Source organism: Lepisosteus oculatus, chromosome 7, assembly GCF_040954835.1.
Source record: "Lepisosteus oculatus isolate fLepOcu1 chromosome 7, fLepOcu1.hap2, whole genome shotgun sequence".
NCBI classification, from domain to species: domain Eukaryota; kingdom Metazoa; phylum Chordata; class Actinopteri; order Semionotiformes; family Lepisosteidae; genus Lepisosteus; species Lepisosteus oculatus.
Genome location: NC_090702.1, coordinates 25,104,443 through 25,131,117, shown reverse-complemented (window position 1 = coordinate 25,131,117; position 26,675 = coordinate 25,104,443). Strand labels below are relative to the sequence as shown.

The window sequence follows — 26,675 nt, the reverse complement described above, 5'->3', positions numbered from 1 at the left end:
ATGTGAGTGCGATCAATTTAGATTTTTCCTCCACTAAGCTCAACACAGCAAATGTCCAGTGGCACAGTGTGGTCATTGACAGGAATCTACATCAGATTTACATATATTTCCTTCTAAACCCCATTTCAGGCCAGCAGATATCAATAACAAGCATGCAACACCTGCTACTGTTTTAAATATGATGAAATCTCTTCCTCTCAATTTCTAGAACAATTTCACATCGAAAATAGGAAAAGTATCTTCATAAAATCCAAAATACAGAGCGCAAGGCTTCACCTCATTTGCACAATACAATGAAATAGATCAAGATGTGCAGATACAGTCACAGGTGAATCCCATTAATTTTCCAACTACGTGAATCTTTGTCAGTTGTTTTTTTAACGGTATAGAATAGACAACATTGGTAATATGCACATTTGTGAACTTCACAGTTCCAGAACATGAACTTAACCTCCCTAGTATTCAATGATAGGTTTTATGCAAGTACAGTTGGAAAAACACATGTATACAGACATTATACAAAAGAACCAATATAAATGGAAAAATACTTGGACTCAGATTTTCAGGTGATATTCCCTCTTTACCAGTAACTGGAATTGTACAGAAATCACCATGGAGATTGACAATGAAGTGAATGCCAGTTAATCGCATTGTGGCTTTAACACATTATTGTTATTTTAAATGATATCTGTTGGATTAATGGGTATTTAAACCGAGCATGTCTGCAAATCCATGCCCTGTCAATGTCCACTCTGTGCCACGGCTCTTCTTTTTAATCATGAAGGTAAAGCCGTTATGGCCACTAAAAAAGATCATTACTTACGTACAGAGGTCTTTAAATCTGTTTGCTTTTGAAAACCCGACTCTGTCAGATACTGTAAATTTAACTTTATACACTATACGTTTTACATTTGAATCATACACTGTTGAGTCCCAGGATCTATGCAGAGATTGCTATTTGTGTGATGCACAAAAAACAAGAAACTTCCAAAATATAGTGCTAAGGTATTCCTAAGTTTATTCATGTATGTGTACATTTATGTGGGATAAAACTTTACATTTGTACTGTACATACTACTGGTCAGCATCTGTGTTTGCAACATACCAAAGACCAAGTAAAGTTCCAAGCTTTTAAGTATCAATTATTTTCTTACATTGTATAACTAGAAAGAAAACTAAAAAAAGAGTTCACTGCAGCGTAAAATCATAATTTAGAAATACCACGTGTGCTTCTCACCTAAGGAAAGATACATTGGGTGGATAATTAGCATGAAATTTCTTGAATGAAAGAAACTGGTCCTTTGACTTTGATCCAGCAGTTAACCTTCTAGTGTTGAACTCATTCATCAACACTTTACATTATACTACTCAGACAAAGAAAAAGATGTGTTGCTTTATGACTTTTTTTAATAAGCTGGACCAGAAGTCTACCTTTTTACCTATGTCATCAGTACAGCTGATACACTTCAGTTTCACTAAGGGTAAAGGATTATAAATTCTGAATTAATTTTCCATAAATGATTAAAAACTCAAGTGTTGCATGGCATGTAGCAAACAAGTGACAGTATCCGACATCAGCCCTTTCTTCCCCGTGGGCAAAGAACCCTCTCCGGAGTAATTAGTTTGATGGACAAATTGACCCTAGTTTGTCCTCAAGGAAGTATGGACCCAAAGTCAACTTGAGAGCTGTTTATTTTATAGAGTGCTATTTTCCCCCAAAATAGACCTATGAATCTTAAAAATTTACATTTTAATATTTAATACAACGGCTTAACTACTTTAAACTCCACATCCAGGAAGAGCAAACCAGTCTGTCGTTCAAAAAGACAATGGGGTGACAGACATTTTGACACCTGTCTTCGTCAGCGTAGTCTACAGTACAAATACTTGGCTTGTGATTAGCACTCATGGAATCTAACTCGTGTCAAAATAACCCTTTGGGATTTTGTACAAGAAGCTTTTCTATGGGGAATAGTTGCAACTAACTCCTTAGCTGTCTGGCAGTACCTACAAACTAAGAATTTACTGTCAGAACAGAATTGTTTATGAAGAAATCCAAAATAGAAAAATCACGATAACTAAAAACATAAAAAGGAAATGTCCAGTCTGATTTGCCACAGATCTTGTTGTGTTTTTGATCCACAAAATGTGATAATTTTTAAATTCTGACAATAATTTCAGTAATACTTTTTATCCGTTATAGCCATGTTTTAAAATGCATTACTATAAATTAAGACAAAAGGGAAAAAAGTCAAACAGAAGAAAAACAATGGAAATGTTTTGAAACCAAATATTAAGAATCTGCTTAAATTCACACTTTAGACTGTCTGTTGCACAACTCAAACACCACAACCATTGGAAGCAAGAAGTAAGGCAAAGATTGGCTAGAATGAAGCAAAACTCATACTGCGTTCATAAAGTGATAAAGTTATAGGAAGATAACCACAGATCAACCATGAAGATATACAGTATCTAAGTGGACAAAGTGAGTTCTCCAAGGCAGAGGCAGCCAACTGCCAAGTAAGTCTTCTTAAAGCTTTCCATTAGCCACAATAGCAATCTAACATTGGATATCTCCTTGTCACTCAAAATGAACAAAACAAAATCCCTGTTCCTTTGTAGGGACGTAATAAAACTAGTATATACACAGGGAATAGTTAGTGAAATGTAATTTTGTTCTATTGTCTTCAGTGTGAAAGCTCAAAACCTTTTCAGGTACTTAAAATGAACCATAATGGTGCCACCTGAGGGAGTTTAGTGATGGTTCCCTCCCTTCACAGACAAGACTGTTTTTGCTTTGGTGTGAAAGGAAAATGGACTTGGTTCAGCAGCAGACATCCTATTGGTCTTCATTGGTTCCAAGTGAAAAGGCTAGTTTAATCAACGTTAAAGCAAGGAAGTGGATAATAAAAAAGGAAAACCATCTATTTTAGTTTAACCCTCATATTGTTAGTTACTAATGATATCTTAACTTGTCTGGCACAGTCCCTATCTGGCAATTTCACAGGCAAATGCCAGTGTTCTTTTACAGACATGTAGGATTGCAATATCACAGCATACCCCTGGGCACGGTCCCCATGTAGACATATATTGCATGTGGGTTGCTTGGGATTTGTCATTTATTTGGAAGCCCAGCAACAGGTGGAAAAAGAGCAAAAGATTGCTTCTGTATATTTGGTTGCATTTTCTTTCCTTATTGTCCATTTCTAAGTTCACACACCATGGGGGTGTGTGATACAGTAGGGTAGACTACTGGTATTGAGGAGTAGTGTTCATAAAACACTGCATACATCAAAATGTTGGAAATACAAATCAACATTGCAAAACTAGAAGATTTCCACTCTTACTGTTTTGCCCCTTTAAAAAACAAAATGTCAAATCCACCAAACAGGGCTAATAGCCAATATGAAATGTGTAGTCTCCTGTGCCAGCTACAGAAGCCTGTCCCAGGCTGATGTTAAAATATTTAATCTATTGAGAAAGCTCTGACAAAGTAGAAAATGAGAGGACAAAATGAGCAGATCAGCTGAAATTAAATATACAGAATACCAACTGCCAAAAGACCAACCAGTGGACTATAAACTGAATCTCGCTGGAACAAAATCAGGCTGTAGGTAAAAAGAAAAACTTTAGGCCCCTTTTAGCCAAAAAAATGCTGCATATCCTATAAGCAAGCAACCCTGACCATCACTCTTTGTTAGACTCAATGAGCAGCCTGGGGATTTATAAAATCCAAATGCCCACATGTCTAAAGCAATGCTGAAAGGGTTAGGCAGCAGCAAAATATTGTTGAATGAGGCTCTCCATTTGTTGTTTTGCCACCTGTGATAAAACTGCAGGAGTAGAAGGCGTACCACACAGGGGTGGTAACAGGGCTTCAACACACTCAGTGCCTAAAGCCTAAAGTCTTGAATGGTCTGGGAAAAAATATATGACTGAAACTCCATTAAAATTCCTGCTGCTTGTCTAATCACCAGCTGTAGAGCAATGTGGCTGGTCAACAACAGTACATTCATAGATAAGTGCTGGTAAGTAATAGGAGTCCAAGGCAAATGATAGTGGCACACTGTTGAATCTCATCTTCCTGAATCCCTTTTGGCTACCCTTGGCCTTCTAGTTTTATTTGTCTCTTTAAATTTCACCCCTTCGTATCACCTATAAGAAGGTTTTAAGCCACTTTCAAAGTTTGAAATATGACTTAAAATTTAAAGAAAAGGAATGATCTGACAAAAAGCTAATGTATATCTAGTCTTAAAAACAAAAACAGTTTTTTAGCCTTTCATTTGGTAATCATAAAAGTACAGAAACAACACAGCAGAAGAAATTAAGTAATAAACAGAAAAGGTATCCATAAAGAGGAAACACAAAATAATCTTGATTCACAAGCAGGCTTTTAAAAGCAGTAAGCATACATAGAAGATTTAGGCAGATTTATTTACAGGTTTTGTAATGTCATTAATACCCGAAATAGCAAAATACTATAGCTTTTTTTTTTTAGCAAATCAACATTTCCAATTAAAACCATATACAGTAATCCTGTGAAGTACCCGCATTTGCCTTACACGAACTTGCATATCCTTGCAAATTTTCTGTAGACCATTTTACCTTGTGCGACCCACGAATTCTGAGTATCCACGTGGTCAAGAAGCATCAATGAGCTGTGATGTGTGCTGGTGCGAGAGATCTTTCCACGAGAGAACAAGAGAGATGGACTACACGGTCTGATCTTGTTCTTTCTCAGTCAGCCTCCTCCATGAGTAAACAAGTATAATTTCTCTCATGTTCTTAAAGTGTTCTGCATATATTAGTGTACGTTATTGTGTTGGGCTTTGATATTTGATTGTGCAAAGAAGTGTCGGTGATAGTGATCACCCAAATAAAAAGTGATAGTCATTAAGATAAATTAATAAATTAAAATGGCTCCTAAAACTGTGAGAAAGGACAAAGAGGTCAGTGTTGCTAGAGTCACTATGAATATTATTTACTGTTTTCAAAACCTATTGGTGGACTGTCAAACTTGAGCAAATTCTAAATATAAACTATGGTGACTTTTCTGAGACAAAAGCACCCTGAGAACATAGTGATGCATTAAAAGTACTACTCATAAACAGAATGATAAATAAGTTATGCATGTTTACTGCTTAGATAATCATCTCAGGGGCAAAGTGCATACATGTGAGTCTCTCTGTGTATGTGAAGAGTCAGATGGGACTTGTTATAAATTTGAATATGTTTGATTTCCAATTGCAGTAAGAGAATAGTTATACTGATTTCAAATTAACATAAAACATACGATGGCTTTTCATGTCTCTTTAGTTTTCATATAAACTGGGACACAAATGAACTTTTTAATTGCTAAGGCTAAACTTCATTCAGTCCTTACATATATCAGCAGTTAGACTTGCTTTAAAGCCAACAACAAAGTGAGCCTACTTTCTGAAAGTGAGTGGATGTTGGTATGGTACATAGAGTAGTAGAGTATGTGGACTACATAAATATTTAGGGTAATTGTAAATCCTACTTACCCTGCCCACTATATTTTAGAATTGTGATTGTACTGCATAACATCCACTACAGAATTCACAGTTTTACAGCAAATTCCTTTCCTATCATTACCTCTGTTATTTTCTTTCTGCTTGATCACATAATTATTACTTATTCTCTAACTTACTGTTTATTTCAGCTGACTGTGTTGTGACATATATCAGCCTAGATTTGTATGTTTAACATTATACAATAGCAGTTTATTGAAGAAAACTTACTTTCATACCCATTTATATACTGTAACAGGGTATTTTACTCAAGCAATGTGAGTGAAGTACCTTGCTCAAGGGTATAGCAGAAATGACCCACCTGAGGTTTGAACACAAACTTTCCAGACTCTAGTGCCTTAAACTTTACTCCAAGCTGCTGCCTCACATGCTGCAGGAGATGAATTCAAGAAATTAAGAATAATATATCGAAAAGGCAGAGAGTACGACTCACACTGATGAGGCCTCCTTGGCTCTTGGTGTGGCCAAACACTTTGTCCACAGCACATTCCTTCAGATGGTAGAGGGCCTGACATTCAAATTTGTCCGAGTTGGTGGGATGAAGGGGGTGACATGGTTTGGTCATGAGCAGAATATCAGAGAACAAGAAGAACATCTTAGGCTTGGCGTCTTCGCCATTAATGGGCACAGCACGGAGCCAGCCTTCTCGGATGTACCACCTTCCTGTGGAGGAATGAAAAACAACTCATAACCACTGAAAAAAAAAGATGCAGGAGGCACATGTGGAAGAGTACTGTTGTCCAGATATGGGCCTCTGCGTGATCAGAAGTGCTGAAAGGAGATGAGAACACAATCAAAGATTGACATTTAGATGGAAAAGATTAAATATGACACCTTCCCCCTATTTTAATTACCTTAATGTCCTGTGATCAGGGCTTTGACGATGCAGTGTTTCACAAACCTGATTTTACATATTGAAGACCTCTTAAGATTACCACTAGGTCAAACAGGGGCCAATTGGACTTTAATGGCATTGATTTGATATACAGAAACATTTTTATGAAACTCAGATGATTCCTTCAGCATACTTGGGTGTTTCCTTAAAACACCCACTGCTGAACGTTTAATATCCTGGTTAAACCTATTAAATTCATTAAGTTCCTTATCAAAGTCTGCGAGCCAATATTCACTCATTTTGAACTGGCACAGTTAAAATGAGTTCTTGCTGCCGGCCACATTTGTTATAGAGAGATAAGTATTGATGTATATTACCAGTAGTCATGTTCCACTTTTCACTGTGGTCCTCATCTTCATGATACAATTAGCACATTTCACTAGCAAATTGTGAAGAATGATTGGTTTCCAAATGTCAAAACAATAAGGGTTTTTAAAGTGATTCAACCAGTGAAAATGCAGATGTTTCAGTAATGAAATACTACAAAAATCAGACTCAGATTGAAGATATACACATGACAGTTAAACACTAAAACTATCTGAAAACAAATAAAACATAAACATGTTTATGTTTTAAACATATTAGAGTGAGGAGCTATGTCTGTTCAAACTGAAAAGGAACAAGCCAAGGTTTGTTTCACGCTAAAAAGTAAAAGGGAAAAATAACATTTCTGCCAGGAACACATCTTGAGCTGTGTGAATGCTCCACAGCTGAGACACCATTGTTTTTTTACTTTCCAATGTGGAATTAACCTCTTCTTGCAAGCCAGGAACCTAATGTCATGGATCAAGGGGACCAATATTGACCACAGACAACAATAGCCTACACATATTGGATAATGCCAGACTGACATATTTGACATTCATGAAGATGAAGTGCACAAGATTACTGAAACACTCTGAGTCTGCAGTTGCAGATGAAATAGGATAGATAAAATAGTTCTTATTTTTTTACCAATTGCAAATCAAAAATGAATCTATAGAATTGTAAGGCAGTATTCTGCTGCATGTCTGACAGTCTTTTATGCTGTCTATGCTTTATAAAAGTGCAGTCATACAGTACAGAATAAATCATATTTTGCATTGGTCCTAGTAAAAACACTTCAGTAGGAAAAAAATGACTATATGACAGCTACTGCTGTATCTACACTGGGTATTATCCAAACCATCTATTTTCTAACCGCTTTATCTAATACTGAGTCCCGGAGGAGCCCAGGCCTTTCCCGACAACCAAAGGACACGAAGTAGGATACACCCAGGATGGGACACCAAACTGTTGCAGGGCACACAGCAGTAAATCTTTGGAGTGAGAGGAAACCAGAGCACCTGGAAAACACACGGGAACATACAAACTCCACAAAGATAACATCCAGGTATGGAACTGAACCTACAGTAGTACTGTGTGGCAGCAGCGCTATCCCTGTGCCACCCACGGGGTTTTATGCTTGGGCCATATCCATTTAAGTGTGTTCCATCATGAAACAGACATATTTGTTTTTGAAAATTCAAAACAATAAAAAACAGAATTAAGTAGTACCTTCTTACTATTCAATCTAGGCAGCTGAACAGACATGAATATACATTCCAGGAACACCACGAGTCCAAACTCTTCCAAGAATGGTGATTTTTTTATTTATGTGAATTGATGTGATGAAGAAAAGAGTTAGCAAAACTAACTGAATCATTCCTGCAGTAAATAATTCTTTGCATGTACGTCCAAAAATCAGGAAATAATTCTAAAGCCTTCAAAGTTTTCACTTCTGTATTATATAAATAAGTACACTAATTACGTAAGCATATGTTAATATCAATATTTCCATTTTGTTTATAAATTATTATATGAAATAGCTAACGAAATCTCATCAGCTATGAAACATTTTACGCAGCTGTGAAAACGTAATGCAAACCCTATAAATGGCTTTTGCTTCTCTCTCCCCTTAGAAACTAAGACTATTTGCTTGAAAATCACATCTACACGTGACTGTACAGGTAATTACCAAGACGTACAGTTTTCCTTCTGGTAGCTCTCACTTTGACAGGATTAGCGCTTCCCAGAATCATTCCATGAAACGTATGTGTCAGAATATTGATAACATAATTAGCAGTTTATGTGGAATACTCTTGCTGGATAAGCATCACTGCAGTTGCTGCAACACGTGTGTTTTATTTATTACTGAATGAAAAATTCATGTTATCTGTACAAATCATAAGGAATGTATTTGCAAAAGCAAGAACGTACAACCTGTACCTGTTTGCAGTTTTACAAATAATAAAAAAGCTTATCTTTAGGGGGATTTTCTCAGAAACCACAGACTACAATAATATTGGATGGTTATGAAATTATATGAAACACAAAGAGAAGACATGCACAATTGCCTTTTCAGTTAATCTGAAAATGAATTAAAAGGGAAATGTTAAATGTGGAAAAAAAGACGTCAGCTCCCCAATGTCTCTGCAATTTCCAATAATTGACCTAAATTGACCTAAAACATCACCCAAAGTGATTTTCAGGTGCACAGAGGAACATGTATTACAAATTGAACACCCATCACAAGTCAAAAGAGACTATACAAGTTATCAAATTGATAAGAATTGGTGGGGAGGAGGTGTTATTAAAACGAGCATCTAAAAGCATTATTATAATGTCCACCCCGCGTTGGGCAAAAAAAAAAAAAAAGAACCTACAAGTCAAAAAGTCTGGCTAGTTATTAAAACATCTCTGCAGGACAACAGCACTCCAATACCCTAAAGCCTCATTATCAGAGATTCTTCTGTACCCAGCGTGCCATCGGCCTGTCCATTATTGTCCCGCCTGTATCATCCACGGGACTTTGAATAGTACAGGTTCAAAGAGCAGGACTTTCAAGCTCCCCTTTCTATGTCGTGTACTTTCAACTCACTATTTCAAAAAGCTCTTCGGCTGCTGTTCAAAGACCCAAGGATTCGCAGGAGGTGAGGCTAGTGCTAAAGGTTGCACTACAAAGGCTGCATGTCTCCCGTCACATACAACACAGACAGAAAAAAATAAAACTGTTAGGGAAAATAGTTGTGTATGCATATTAACTCACCTTTAATAGATTTCTGTGATCTTTTTCCAGTTCCCCTTTAAAATATACCAAATTGATCTCTCACAATGACATTTCAAAGACATCCTGATTGTACTGAGGAATTGTAGGCATGTTCCTGATCGTATCACTCCATTGTTGCTTCATTAAAATATATACAAGAAGGTAGTGATTTCCAACACCTGCGTGAAGGACTTCAGCAAACGTCCTCAAATTGCACACCTGCAAAGCCTAAACCTGTCAAATCAAACCTCTATTCATAAATGTAGTTAGTACCAATTTACAAAGTTGTAACCCCTGCTTAATTTCTATAACAGTGCAAAAAACATTTCCATAACAGGACACCTTTCGTGTTTTTTTGAAGTTTATCAATTTCTTATATTCTTTTTTAAAGACTTTGCTAACATCTCTTGCAAATCAGGGAGAAAACCAAAAATAAGTGTGGTTCTCCAAAGTGACCCAGATAGATTAGATGAGCACACAAACAGACAAACTGACAGGCACATCAATAACTCATTGATCTGAGCCAGAGAAAGAAGGAGAGATTCAGCAGCCTTTGCTGAATTCTTTGCTGAATTTGTCCTATGCTGTTTAATGTGTTTTAAGGTTACTGATTTGTAAAGCATCACTTTCCCTTGCAAACATTAGAAGTTGGGTGGCAGTGGGGGGGTGGTGGTGGCTGGAAAGAGGGACGACTAAAAGTTGTTGAATGAGAGGAAGAACTGCAGATACGAAAGCCCCAAGAATTTGGATGGGAATGCTTAAACTTCCTAACAACATCTGAGAAAATCTGCCTGGTGCTAGTTGAGTATTCATCTTTCCTTCACACACACTCTTGGTTTGCTTTTTATCTGCCTGCCCACAAGATTTGGAGAACCATTAATTGGTCCTCGGGGAGGCTGACAGGCCGATGCTTTCATGACTAGGTTTCTCTGTGTTGTACACATGTGGGCATCTCTCAGGGGATAAACAAAGGGAAAAAAAGCAGGGAAAAAAGGGACACAAACTCTAGAAGCTGAGAGAAGAAAAGAAAGTTGGAGGAAGCCACACTTTTTTCCAATTACCGAAGTGACATTTTTTTTATTAATACGTTTTCCTTAAAACTGTCAGCCAAGCATTATTCACCTTTTATCTGCCTTTGGTTCCATTAATTGCCACATGGTGCTCTTCTTAAGAGATTCATGCTTTTTTGCAGATTTTACAAACTTTCAACACCACACACACCCATCACCTCCACCCTCTTCCCCCAAACAACAGATAAGGGGTGGTCTTTCAGGAAACATGAAAGGAATATCTGATCACAGAAACTGACCTGGAGCCAACACCTTGGTCTTTCGTCCTTTTAGCAATTTCTGCACCCGGTGCATCTGCAGGTGGTTTTCATGACTTCGAGCATTGTCCTGAATACGCTGAGACACCTCAGAGATTGCTTTCACCGCCCCTGGCATTCACACAATTAAAACAAAATTGATAAAAAATACTTGAATTGGAAATGCAATTTTCAATCTGCTATTAGTCAATAAGCATATTTGTTTCTTTAATAGCATTAATGCTAAATAATATTCCATTTGTGTTTTGAATGCCACTACTTGGAACCTGCAATAACAAAAAGCTGTTTATATTTCGCAGCAGGGATGTTACCTCAAAGTGGCATAAGATTGCCGATATGGTATCCTTGATGTAGGAATAAGCTTATTCTTTTTCTGCCTTGCCCTTTACAGCCATGAGGAAAATTAAGAAGATCTTTTCTGGTTCCACATTTTCAGAAAAGCTGCTATGTTAGTGCACATGTGAAATGTCAGCTTTGTGGAGTTTTTGTAAATTTTGCAAAGAAAGTTCATGTGATGTGAATTTTAAATGGGTGCACTTAAGAACGAAGGAAATATTAATTTAAAACTACACAATTTGTAGAATACCAAAACAGTAAGAATTATTTATAACTAACACACTCAGAATATCGAAGCATTTAAATGCTTGGAATGTGCTTCTTACGATGCTAGCTACAAATATTTTTCTTCACTTATATGGGTTAAGGCTTTTAACTAGTTTCTTCCATGCTTAATGCTCTTCATTAAAATACAATCTTTTCTGCCTCAGAATTACTAGATACAGTGAATTCCAGTAACATTTTTCTATATATACACTAGGATACTACAATGCAATTAGTAGAAAATGTTATACAGATTTTTAAAATATACAGTAAGACATAACCTAGAAATGCAATTTACAGTGCCATTATTGTACAGTATATCTATTTATAAGAAACACTGTGATAAACAAGCAGAATAATAACGACAGTAAAAATATATCTGTATGAAGATAGTATTGCTAGGAATTTTATACTTGTCTTATACTATACTTGTCCACATGTTTTTAAACTTGAACCAAGTATACAGTATAGAGAATACATTGATCAATCATGGAAAATAGCTCCATAACCTTATATTAAAATATAAACAAACAGCAAATATTTAATGTATTATATAAATGCCACAAACATACATTGTTCGCAAAGGGAAACAGTGCAATCTAGTACTAATGTGTATGAAGTAGATCAGAGTAATTGAATGTCTGCTGTGCAATGTTTTTATACACTGAAATAAATCCTGTTTGTTATTTTTTTCCAATAACACCATATATGATTCCAGGACCTAAAAGTGCTAAAACCTTTTATATCAGTGTTCAAAAACCTCCCCGAAGTGCGAAGGATAAAAATGTCAGTTACTGTATACAGTTTCACATTTTAAGAAAATGCATGTCTTCAGTATTTTTTAATACATTGAACAATAGAAGCTTAAGAATCAGGTCCATGTTGCTGGAGTTCATTATAGTGACTTCACTCAGATCAAGCAATCAGCTAAATAAATGGGTTACTTATGTTAATTATTACTATCGATGATGTTTTGCCCATGAAAAATGGTCTTTCTATTTTTAAGTATTTCTATTAATTTCATTAGGTCAAATCTTTTTATATTGCATCTTGATAATTCTACTTTTTTTAACAGCCCATATATATTTCATTCATTTACAACAGCTATGCACAATTTTTTTTTATTAATTGAAGATGTGTTTAATAGCAATATACAAGATGTTTTATGTTCATGTCTTATAATTAACCTTTGGCAGGGATGAAGTGGGGGGAATGAGCCATTTGTCTGTGTGCATGGTGTGTCTGAGTACATTTTCTGAAGACAGATTAGCACACAAATAGAAGAACTCTGAAGTACAGTAATTAAAACACTTAACATAACGCCAGTAACATAAAGCACACTGAAATAAATCCAAGCAAAACACATGGAAAAATAATAATTGCACTTGTAATTTCCATTGCAGGCTTGGTTAATCAGACAGAATGTTATTTGTTTGGATTATTTTTAAATTATTCCATTTATAATGAGATCATGCTAAGCAAGAAAAGAAAATGTTGAAAAGAAAGCACACTATACATGGGGCAAATTTAGATATGTTCCTTCATCTTAGGAAATAAATTATCTGGCTGTTTTAATTTGTAAGCAAAAGCAATGCACAACCAGTGAGATTTTAATTAATACACATAAATAATTCTCTGTGTAAATTTGTGCCTAACTAGGATTTGCTGTTTATTTGACATTGAGATTAGAAATTAGTCATTATTGGGCTTCTGTTTACTTTTTTTAAAAAACGCATTAATTTATCTTACACATTGTATACAAAGGTCAGAGTTAATTACTTTAGGATCCACGAATACACTTTCAGACACATAGAGATGTACACCACTGTAACTTTGCCAGAAAAAAGTATTGTGACAACATTACAATAATACAAAGTTGAAGCAAAGACTGTCTTCAGTTACCCGGCGAAGGACTACAAAGGCCTGACTCTTGCCGAGTCAAATCAAAGTGTCATTTTAGCATGGTTTTTTGGACCCCAAAGAAGAAAAGCTTGCTTATTCATTGACTGTAACACAGAACCTCTCTTAATGCTACAAAACAGGACAATTTAACAAAGCTTCTATATTACCACGCATTGAGTGGAGTGGGTCATTAAAGTGGAAGCACACAACTGAAAATGGCTCCAATACTCCTGGGGGAAGGTTTGCATTAGCCTAGGTGTGATTTTCCTTCTTCTAGTGTGTGTAAAAGCTCAAGCATAAGCTGGAGAGACAACCCTACATCCAACTTGGGAGACAAATGATATTAGGAATGAAACAGCAAGGATTCAAGCAGCTGCAGTATATCAACACTGTTGACCATGCATTAATGCTGGGTATCAATTCCCCAGGCAGCCTGATTCAGGAGTGTTCATGACCACGACACCGGGAACTAAGAACCAATTACACCCTGACATAGTTCTGCTGAACTTGCTTGTTTTACTCAAAGACTCTGATTATTTAAAACATTGTGTGAGAGCATTTTCATTTCTATTTTATTAGTAGGAAGATGTAAACATTTCCTGTATCGCAGTAAATACAGCAGCCACACAAAATTCCTGTCACTGCTGCCTGATCGAACTAAGGAAAAAGAACTCATGAGCAGCATTAATTTTGCCACTCTTTCTGGGAAATGTGGTGGGGTTTTTTGTAGGTACAAAAATGAAAATACTGTAGTTTAGATGGTTTGGATTTCTTGACAGCTTACCTTTTTTCTTGAAAAAGTTATCCAATATTTACACATACGTCAGATCTCAAGTTTGCATCATCATTTGATTCACACCTCCACATAACTATATACACTTCCATGAACAGGAAAAAGCTACTAAGCAATTGAGCAACAGATTTAAACAATGGCACAGGTTTAGTTCTAACTTGTATATGGCATCTCACCAATCGAAGCATCCAATTAAAGGTTATGACGTAGCCAGCACGTCACAAAGCAAATCTTCAAAATGCCCTTACCTGTTAGTTGCTGAAACTCAGGATTGTCGAGGCTTGTGTTTTCTGTTAAGTCCCGTAAAAAATGCTTGTACCTAAAACAGAAACAAAAGTTTTACTTTAATATAAATCGCACAAACAAAAATGTTTAATTAACACAAATTTAAGCTCTTCCTTATTTTATTTTACAGTGGCATTGAGAATATTCACAAATAAAACAGTTTTCTGAATTATCAAACAAAGGAATTTTTGCATGTTACATAAGTCTTTTCTGATTGTTTTTTTATTGTGTAATAATTAGATAGATCATTTGTTTGTTACAATAGTCAAACATATTTGTCAAGTTTACTTCTGGTATATTATTCAGTTAAAGTCAGTAATAAGACTTGCCATCCTGCCATGCTAAGATTAAGGTGCTTTTCCTTTTAGTTAACATTTTTACATTAAAATGGCTTATTTAACATAATGTAAGAACCTACTTCACAAATCATTTGTTCACTAACACAATATAAAGAGTAAAGTGTGCAAGCATGGAACCAATCCATTAACTGATTCACAACCCAGAGAGAAGTGAATGAGAAGAACACAAACGCCACAATTGCATCACAAAAGTTGAAAGTGGCAGTGTATATACAGTGTAACCCCATTATTTTAAACAGGTCTGAAGAACAGCATCTGCTAGCGTTATACATTCTCGGTATGTGGAAAAAAGCCTAACATTGGCTGGTATCAAGCAAAAGATGTAGGATCTCAACTCAAACAAATCATTTCAATGTCAAAAATTGTCATTGGAAGATCACAAATATCCTTGGCCATTTAAAAGTAATAAATGATCAACTGTTAAAATCAAGGGCTATCAAGAGATGTACATTAGTAGGAAAAGAGAGCAACTTTCTGTGCTGATACACACAGATGATACTGTGCATGACAGAGATACTGTTCAGTATTGAGTCAGAACATTTATTTGACTTTTTCCAGTGCCTGATAAAAACAGAACTGTGAGACAACTGAAGAAAATCAAAATACCTGAACAAGGTGATCAGTTGTAACAGATACTCACAATTCCAGTCTTCTTCATGATTATTTCTTCTAAATCTTTAATTTGACGGGTCACATCCTAAAATTTCCAGTTCTATTACATGTTGCCTTGCCTAATACAACCATTAAGAATAATTTAAAACTTCCTTCACATCTACCAGGTCCATTTTGTGTCACAAAAGGCATCAATACCTTTCGGTTTCCAGTCATTAACTCCAGGATGAGAAGGATGGTCTGTAGACGGTGCAGTAAGCTAATAGCCTATTTCTTAGGGAACTGTTAAAAAGTTGTCTTGGGCTATCGATGACATTATATCGTTAGATTCCTGCATTTCGTATTTTCTAGTAATGTTTTAACACTGAATTTGAAAGTTTCAAAGAAGTCCCTACTGGAATCTAAAAAGATTTTCTTCAAAATAAACGTTATGTAGAACGTGCCCAGATAAGCTGTAGGTAATTCTATGTCATTTACTACTAACAAATATATCTGAACAATTGGATGGGAGAATTTCAGACATCTTAATTTAAATATTTAACCTTCCAAACCAAAATGATATTATACACCAGTGATGTACCATAGGTATTACATAGAGACATATGGTCATTCAGAAGGGAATTTTTTTTTTGATATTTCACCACCTACATGATGTTAGCTTTACACTGTATATGGTTTTGAATCATTACATATAAACATTAAAAAAACAAAATGTTTATTTTTAGATATACATAGTCTATCTAATTAAGTACCATAATTACAGATTTTGAGACATCAAGTGAACTGATAAGTCTTTGATTGTGAGGAGAAAGTGATTCACAATCTTTAGTGTGGCTTTTACAGATGATTTTTTGTGCTTTTAAAACAAATTTATAACCAGAAGCTTTGACAGCATCAGAAATGGATCCCCTTTCTTCACAGATTTATAGAGAGCCAGAAGAAAATGACAAGACCTCTGGAGGAACAGACCTTGACAGTTTAAAATTACACCAAAGAGATACAAAAGAAATCTTACGATGGTAAAATCAAAGGATTTCCTTTGAAGACTGGAACCTTTGGTCATAATATTCATTAATCAGGAAAAGAGATATAGCACATAAAAAAAATGTCCTACTGAAAAGCGAACACAATGGAAAATACAAGATTAAATTGTGCAAGATGGCAAATACATTTACTCAATTTATTTACTCAACATACATTTACTCACATTTTGGTCACACTATCAGATACTACTATCATGGAAATAATTGGAATAACTAGATGCTCAGCACAAGGCATATTCCCAAAAGAGCACTGAGTGAAAAACATAAGTATAAACTGTACACTTGCGTGTTTGTATTTATAGGAATAGCTACTGATAACATGAAAATGAAAGGTTGTGTAGCATTAACCTCTATGCCAGTTGCTAAAAATGTAGAAAAAAAGAGCTTATTTTAAACTTTAAAGAATAACATTCAATATTACAATATGATGTAAAAAGATGTCCATAAGAGATAAAGAAATCATCTATTTAAAACTGTGTTTATTAGTTGTCACCAGTCATAACTTGTCCCATCACTGAAGCTGACCTAACACCAAGGATCCACATTCCTTTTTGTATTCTACAGACAATGTTTTATTCTTAATAACTAAATGCAATATTCAGGAGATGGGGAACTGTAGTTTTTGTAAAGTAAAAAGAAAATCTAAATTGCATAGCAAAACAAATGCAGCTTGTAACTCCACAAATGCAAGTATATACTGCATACCTTTCAAATCTGAAATACTGCACTGATAATAGGGTGCATTAAAAATAAAGTTAATAAGCATTATGAAATATTTAAACAGCTAGCTTTATTATTTGTGGGTCTTTACTTCAAGAACCGTACAGCTTTTATGTTACAAAAATAATAATAAAGTTTACAGAATTGTGTATATCCCCAGAAGAATAAAACTTTAGTGAAAGATGTTGCTGAAGTATTTTTTTCCCAGGAATTCAGTCAACGTAGAGTACAGTATTTCATCACTGAAAGAACATTGCGAGAAGAACAATACAACTAGCGCACATTTCCTGCAGCCATATTATGATATAAATACCTGTGACAGGAAAAGGATGTCACCCATCACTTGTAAAAACTACTGAAAGTAAGAAAGTCTAGTAGAAGAAAAGCATCCCTGCTGCTGTTTCTTTAAACTTGAGTACTGACAAGTCTTTGTGGGAAGACTACAAGTCTGGAAGATATCCTTCGCATGAAAATCAGTTTCCAATTTACTTTACTTTTTTTTTCTTTTATTAAACCAGCACAGGAGGCTTGCTATATTGTTCTGACTGCATTCAAAACTAAGGGCATCTCTTTATTTAGGGCAGCAAATACAGCTTATTCAACAAAGTGGATGCATTATAGGTTTCATATTCTGCAAAGTGCCTGAAGTGCAGGATGGTTTTGATAAAACATCAAACCATAAGCATTCCATACACACTAGTTTAATGAAGTATATATATATTGCTTCATATATTGTATAGAAAAAACGGCACATTCCGCAATACCCACAAAGAAAAATAAAAGTGAACTGCCTACAGTATGCAGAAATGCGGTAACTTACAACTGACTTCAGGGACAGAGGAAGTAACACTTGCAAGTCAGCCCATGGTATAACCACAAAATGTAAAAAGGAAGAACTTTTTGTGGTTCGGAGATTGAAATGAGTCTGTTCATCAGGGGTGTTCACTGGGTCAAAACCCAGCCATCCATTATTCTGTTCAAAATCAGTAAACCAATTATCCTTGTAAAAGACTTTCCGCTTTGAAGGGAAACTAACCATCAATCACCAAAATTTGGTGTTTTGGATTGGTGAAGGAGTATTACATTGGCCAAGGTGTTACACAGCATAATTTCTCAGTATTCAGCGGCTTGATTTGATTGGATCAGATCTATTCTTCACATAATGAGTCGTTAAAGCAGTGAAGACCACAGCCCCCCTGGTTCAGTGTCTCCCTAAGATGAATACTGTCCAATTCCTTAAGAGAAATGCTAAAGTGACATGGGACTTACTGCTAATGATCCTAAAGTGTTTATGCTCAAAAACAATGGCAATAAAAGAAAGTGGAATTTAAGAATTCCCACACTGGTAATCCAGTTTTGGATCAGTAAAATGCTGAAACTGGGGACGTATATGAAAATTACAGGATTAAACCAGAAATCTTCCTTTGTAGGATCTACAATCATAGCCATGAAAACGTGTCATATAATCAACTTTGTTTTATATTAACACTGATTATTCCAAGGGACTACATGGAGAACATCAGTCTTGTTAGGAAACGTGTTAGGAGTATCCACCAAGAGGTGACACACTGTACTTGGGATACATTTTCACACCCTGGTATTTCAGCCCTTCCAGGCGAGTCGTATTACAGAGCAAAACTGAAAAAGCAACAGGAACACTCACAGAGCGAAAACCTTGCACAGCTAAAGTAAGTAAAAAAATACATAAATAAAACTCATCTCTGGCATTGTGGGCTTAACGTGAACATTTTAAGTCAGACCTCTTCACATTACATGTTAAATGAATCCACCTATCATCCAGGTGGATGCTGCACATTGGTGATGGTGGAAGGGAGTCCCCATTACCTGTAAAGCGCTTTGAGTGGAGTGTCCAGAAAAGCGCTATATAAGTGTAAGCAATTATAATTATTATTATAAATGTCAGATGTAAAATAACCTTTTTAGACAGCCATATCTGTTTAATGGAATTCAGACTTTGAGATACAGTATGTTAAGTGGACAAGGATATATATTCATCACAAATGCACAAAGTCAGGAGCTTTAAAGAAGTATCTGAAATGATTAATTTAAAAATAAAATACAAAGCACAAGTTTTGATTTGAATTAAGCCTCCTTCTGTTGAGAAGCACTTTAAGAGAAATAATTTAGCTTTTTTTCTAATAACAAATAAATTACATGCATTATCTGCACTGAATGCCCTAATACTTATTACAGGAAAGAATCTAATTAAAGCAAAGCATTTTCTCCTTCTCTTTAACAAAAAAGGAACATTCTAATGAGCAATATTAAGGCATATTCAGAATAATGTAAACGGAAGTTGCTCATTTAGCAGCCCTGTCCTACTCATTACTGAAAAACCAAAGAGAAGATAACAAGACAATAATATAATCTGAATGATATCTATACCAATTAAGTTATTATAATGAAGACTGCAGGATTAGAGGACACCGTTGTCCTACTTATAGATGCAGCTCTTAACTATTCCCTGCTAATTCCTTTGTAATATGCAGATGAAATGCACTCTTTTTGTGCAGACATGTTGGGTCATTCAGTACTAACACACTTGTCAGTAAAAGAGAAAAAGAAAAATATCTGTCCAATTATTTTACTTAATAAACGCACATTAAGCATTCAAATTCCTAATTAAGAGACAACATGCACTGTCAGGCATCTGCATGGGTTATTGAACACTGCATAGATTGTTCCATAATTATCCAGGTTTAATAGCTCAAAATATTTAAGCAATGTGCATCTATTTAGAGTCCCCTCCTTATCATATTAAGAAGGTACAGTAGAATACACAGAATATGCTCTTCCTACTGTACTGTACATAATTAATTAAAACAATATTTAATTACTTTCAGTGGACAACATCACAAATTATAGATTTAAGGCAAGAACTGGTACAAGAATGTGACTGAATAAATATCTTAAATTAGTATTAATTTACTTGCTAAATTATTTCTAATGTGTCTTGCTAATGTGTTTGGAGTGTCTGGCTTTTCTAACTGGAAGAAAGATTAGGTTTTAGAAGCAGATCACCGAAGAATTAAACTTTCACATATCACCTCTTCAAAACAATTCAATTTTGAACAATGGTGTAAATGCATTTTTTACATTTTTAAAACAAACTTAACTATTTTTTAAAACCTTTTTATATAGACATTATCCAATTTTATACAGTTAGTGTATATACAAAAAATAAGAAACTCTAAACAGACCCATGCTAAACCTTTTATTTAACTTTCTCAAATTTGAAAAATGCTTAAAAAAAATTTAATTCAGGCCTCAACGCTACACACACACTATACTGTCAATCTGTACACTTTCAGAAAAAAATAGTGATGTCATTATTCATTGGGAATGACACTACACTTCCATTTTGAGGAGGAAAGTTGAAAAATGCACTCATTGATAACTGATGCCAAAACATCTACTGTGCATCCCTCTAGCCTGGTGACATTAATTCTGTATAATCTATTGACAGCCAGAAAGGCTGTCCACATAATTACAGGAATATTAAGCAACATGCATACATTTGGAACCTTGTCCTTCATCATTACTAAACAAAGGTTTTAATACATGGGTGAAAATAAAACACTATACTTTGGTCTACCTTTATCAATGAAACTAAATGTAAAAGTGAAAAATATTCTGACAGCTCTGTATCATGACTAGCATAACTCCATGTAATATGAACTATGAAAGATATACTGGTTGTTTGCTGTAGTTTTGTATAACTAGCATTTGCCATAGCCTTTTCATTTCAGACCTTATAATATAAAACAAATTGTGTCTTCAAATAAAAAAATGTTAGAAACCAAAACCAGGTTCTTGAAAGCTTCAGAAGGAAATACAAAAGCAAGAACTAATGCTATTCCCTATTCCCAAGACCAAATGGAACCTTTTTTGACATTTGCCATACACTCTGTATTACTGCAATCTGTCACTACATTGTTGTGCTCTAAGGTTCTCCAAAAAACAATCTTGAAGGTAGTAACTTTACCCCAGTAGCTAGAGGTAAGAAGAAGGCTAACTTACTTGTTGACACAAATGTTGTCCCTTGGGGTTACCTCACAACAATGAAGGCCAGTGTGTTGACTTTGAGTCTTAAACACCAGTAGGGACCTGAAGCTCACAGCAGGGTAATGTCAAGCGAGGAGGCCTCACTGCACTGGTTCCGGATAGGAACTGGCAGCAGGTGGCGTCAACATATGGTTATATGCATTTAGGCTTCAAGGGGCCTGCCGTCACCATCACTGCTGAGATTAATTACTGAAGACTGGTGTCAATGTTAGGCAGTCGAGGCCTAAGGGAGAAGTCTCGACTATATGTGCTGACAGCCAGCTCACTACACTAAACACAAAAGAAAGAGGAAAAAAATAAAACAATGCTATTAACAACAGAGCTTTCTTTAATGTCCAGAAGTAGCTAAAGCCACGAATTGCAGCAGGCCAAGACAAGTTCCAGGTTCCCAAAGGAAATGAAAAGGCCATTTAAATGATAGCCATTTACATGCACACAATAAAACATGTTTCACAAGTGCTATCCTTGTTTGTTATAATCTTTACAATCTATGCTCCAGTCTGAATGGTAAGGGACTGCATTAACAGAACAATGTCAGACAGCACCATGTTTTTTGGGCAGCACATATGTACAGCGTGATACTATCAGGGAAAATCGGTGTGGTAGAGGAGCTGATGAATTGAGGAGCATCGGATTCCTAGATTTTAAATTGCTTCAACAACTGGTTTCACCAACTCAAAAGTCAAGTAACAAAGGGTATCTAGCCATTCCACACAACTGTTTGGAGAATGCGGTTCGAGATGACAAGATCCACCACCTTGAATGTAACTTGAATACTTAATTTTTATTTCTTCCTCATCTCCTCTCATGAAGGATCACACCCCTGACGAGCAGGCCTCTAATCTCTCATGTCAATTCATTAATTTAAGAACCTGTGCACCTTAGCACAAATAAATGGTTATTTATATGGAAACACACTGTCATATAAAGCAACATACTGTCTTTAACAGCTAATTTAAAAGAGAGACAGCTGTCGATTCTTTCAATCAAATTTCCAATATAAACTGCCATCTCCTAATTTAATTCAAATATTACCACAAACTAATAACACTAATTCTGAGCTGAAAACTGCAGTATATATTTTATATTGTCATCAATGATATGAAACCATCAGAAGTTACAGGTTACAATAAAATTAGGACTGTGGGATTGATCAGTTTAATAACCCAGATTTTAACTTCACAAATAACATTATCATAGATACATGATTGCGAGGAATGGCTCAGTGTCCTTTGTCACTTGACCAGTTGCTGAAACAATAACTTGTGAGACACCTGCCTTATTAAAGACTTAATAACAGACTTGGCTCAGTGGAATAACTGTATGGTTCCAGAAATAAGGTGGACCACCGATTCATACTATCGGTCACCTAATGGAACATAAAAAAAATAACACACTAGTTTTCAGAATCACAAATGTGTTGTAGGATAAACAAACTAATGGATTACTTCTCATAGAAGACTTTCCGGATTTGGAGGGCTTTTGAACTACAGTATATACTGATCTTTGAAACTGGTACCGACAATCCTTCATTTTTTGGAAAGGGAACACAGAGATTGCTAACATCCCTTACTTGGTTACTTATTCAGATAAACTGACTAGAGACAAGAAACTAAAAAATATAGAATGTAGTTTGTAGTATGTAGCACATTCTATATACTTTCGATTTACTGAAATCGGAAATGAAGCATGTTAGATCAACATTTTAAGGATGGTTAAATTTATTTCTCTTTTATTATGAGTCTGGCTATATTCATATCATTTATTTTTTGAAATACTGTTTTCCAAATTAAGCACAAAATCATGAACTTTGTGAAAATAACTGCTGGTCTAGCCATGGGTGAGAGTGCAAGTTCAGGAGGATTGTGACTTAACCTGGCCCTTCCTGCTCACTAGTTACAGTAATGACTAATGTAATGCGATGTATGAATGAAAAAGTACAGGTTGTGCAGCAGACATTTCACCGCAGAAATGTTCCAATGTGATCTAGATGCAGAGTTAACAAGTAAGGAGTATTTGTCAGTACCTCAAAGTCTAGAGCAATATTTCTATTGGATTAAAAGAGGTGTATTTACTTCACATCACCGGAAGTTTTGAATCAGCCTCGTTATGAATCACAGGCAATGATGGCAATATCACACTGCTTATACCTAGAAATGTTGTCTATTTTGTGATGTAAATTGTAGGTTTTACACATTACGGTGCACATTTTACTTTCATTGTGGTTTGAAATGATGTCATCAAAACCCGATTCTTTATAACCCCCAAATATAAAAATAGCATTGCATTTCCTCTTTAATAATGAAATAACATGTTATAAAATATATAATGTTGTTATAACGATGTTATAAAAATCATCTAACATTTTCTATGATTGCGTGGGGTGTAGGGGGAATGGGATTTAGGATTCGCAAACTTTGTTCAGTTGTTTATCATGTTGTACTGTATTGTTCGCCTTGTAAAACATCAATGAACTAGATAAAAAAAAAATAACATGAAATTCGTGTCAGTTCTATTTATGGTATAGGCTAAAATAAACCATGGAAAGGCTTATCAATGTCACAAACAAGAGCCCTGAGAAACAATATTTCAAAGACTAAGTGAAAATAATCTGTTAACAGGTATCAATGATTTTTGTCATAACGTATTATCTTCCAATATTTGTGTCATTTCAGCCATCTGCTGTGCATAATAGAATAATAGAATCAGGAGATTCTTGGCATTTGTTTCAGAATAATGTGAACTCAAGCACAATTTCCAGGTGTCCACATAAATATGATTGTCATTAAGTCAACATTAATAAGACAACAAAAATATCATCTTAAAACTAAATGATAAAAACTTTCTTACAAATAAACAATATTCTTGGCTTTGCTCAATATTTTGTAGCTGCTGGGAAGCCATTATTCAAATATATACTTAGAGTGCTTGACTTGACCTAAACAGTCATTATGAGATGGATCATGTGACTGTATGCTTTTGCATGGAATGTGAAAAGAAAAGGTTTTGAAATGAGCAAAAACACAGGAAATTTAACACGTATACAATTAAGCACCTTAACATTTTCATTTTAATTATAGTGAATATAGTGAAAATGTACCAAAATAAAGGAAAATTGCAAAGCTAAGATAAATGAAAGGGGTGTTTTACCACATGAAAAACTACTAGACAGTCAGACCTACAGCTGCCTGTGTATTCTGGGTTCTTAAAAAAGAAAAAAAGTGTAATTAAGACATTCTCAACTAACATGGTAAAACAATGTCAGATTACTACTCTTGTTCATTAACAAGCATGTTTTCATCCCATTTTTCTTCATGCTGTATTAATTTATGACAGGGTTCAAGACCGCATGAAATTACAGCTAACAAATTATGGTGGTTAACAAAGGATATTTTGACAGTTTTTGGAAATATTCAAAGCAGGAATCTGCTCCAACGTCTTATAATAATTCTTTCTTTCTACTGTGGGTTACAATTAAGGTTTTCCACAAAGACGCTGAACATGAATAGAAGCTTATAAACTGAGAAGAACTCAAGTGTGAAAAATACTACCTTTGCCAATGACAGGCTCCTTAATGATACACCTAATATCACAGCATTTTTGAAATTTAAAGAATAAAAAGAAAAGACAGAAAATGAAACGAAGGAAAAAATAAGAAAAATTCTACCCAGTGCCCAGTTCTGTGATCACAGGTAAAGAAGAGCTTGGTGACAACGAACATGCTTCACTAATAATAAAAGAAACAAGTTGATAATATAGAAATGCATTGTGCATACATTATGCTATAGATTATTTAGAACAAGTACACATCTTAAGTTTTTTTTGGTAAATATTCATGTTTAAAGTGTATTAATGTCCTTCAACTTGCAAAGACTGTCTATTCTCTCAAAGAGCTCATCATAAGGTGCTGTCAGTAATATCCACCCCCTCCCCTAACAAAATACATTCAGAACAAGAAGAATAATTCTGAATTAATTAAGATGTTCCAGCAGAAGAGGGAAATGAAGTTATAAAAAACACTGAAATGTGCATTTCTTTCTTGCTCCATTGATAAACGTACTGAAACAGTCAAACACAGCAGAAAGAATGCAAGGTTTGTTTGTGATAAAGCCCATAATGGTTTTGAGATTACAGGTGAGGCCTTTGATAGGTGGAAAATTATTTCAGACAGGTATTGCTGTATTAAGTGGCTGTGCCTTTCTGCTGAACAAAAAGATTATGTAACGTAAAACAACAAACTCAGCCCGGTCTCTTATTTATTACAGCTCCTCATGGTACTACGAGCAGACTTTAACAACTCTTTATTCACAAAGAATGCATTTCTGCCGTAATTATTCTGGAAATAAACATTTAAAGTAATCCAAAATCCATCTCAGAGTCACAGCATCTGATCGGTGCACATCCTGGTTTCGTATTATATGTATTGGGGATGTGAAACTGCATTGAAGGGGTCTCCCCAAATGGTCATCACAAATAAATCTGGGTGGCCTGGAACAACTGGGGGACAGTACCTTCCCACAGTACAAGAGCCAACAACCTGTCAGTTATGAGTCCAACAGCTTACCCACAATGGTATGTGTTACCAAATGAATCTGTACAAAGTAATATATACTTACACAGTCTAATACAGATAAAAAAGAAAGCAAATACTAGCATTTTTTACATTCATTTTGTGTGTGTGGAAAACAATGGTGTTAACATAATGATCTTTTCAGCTTAAGAATGTTTACCTGTCTTTTAGACATAAAAAATTACGGTAACTAAGGAAAAGACAAAAAAAAGAAGGTCAGACCGCACAACTGAAGCAATTTACAGCATACCTAGATGAGATAATTAATGTGCTGTTAGAGCTCAATAGCAGTCACTCAAAGTAAAATATCGAATACATAAAAAACTAGACAAGACTCTGACTCCAGCTAACCAGCCTTAATTGGGATTAATACATGGAGAGTGAGGTCACACTGAAGCAGTAAAATTGCAGATTTGAAAGACCGTATAAACTGTAGAAGCTAGATTAGAATCAATATTATAGACACTTTAAAAAATGCTCGATATTTTCTTTCATTGCTTTTCAGAAATACTTACTGATGAATACGCTGTAAGGGCAAGTTGAGCAGTTCTTCCAGTTTTAAACCTCTGAACTCAGGCCTGGCCTCCTGGATCTTCTTAAAACGAGCAAAAGCCTTGTTTTTTTTCACCTGCACCTATTTGGGTTGGGTGTACATAGATTATTTAAAGAATTAGTCATTTAAGCAGCTTTACAAGTTAGAATGACAACACTGCATGTACTGTAGCACGTTTCACTTGAGTAAGTTCTAAATTGTTTGGCACCATCCTTTGCTGCAACATACTTATTGGACAATGCAAAGGTGAGTTTGTGAATCTGACACATTGTGACTCTTTTGGTAGGAATCCACAAATCCACAAGAAAACG

The 26,675-nt window shown here is 35.3% G+C and overlaps 1 protein-coding gene across 1 annotated transcript in view; it reads right to left on the bottom strand.

The window, feature by feature from the left end:
- arhgef39 (Rho guanine nucleotide exchange factor (GEF) 39) overlaps positions 1 to 26,675 on the bottom strand; it is an 82,464-nt gene that overhangs the window by 15,940 nt on the left and 39,849 nt on the right. The window contains exons 5-8 of the mRNA XM_015352930.2: positions 26,327 to 26,445; positions 14,385 to 14,455; positions 10,824 to 10,952; positions 5,986 to 6,215 (exon numbers count right to left, since the gene is read on the bottom strand). Coding sequence (XP_015208416.2) covers positions 5,986 to 6,215; positions 10,824 to 10,952; positions 14,385 to 14,455; positions 26,327 to 26,445 — 549 coding nt within the window. The remainder of the gene's footprint in view (positions 1 to 5,985; positions 6,216 to 10,823; positions 10,953 to 14,384; positions 14,456 to 26,326; positions 26,446 to 26,675) is intronic.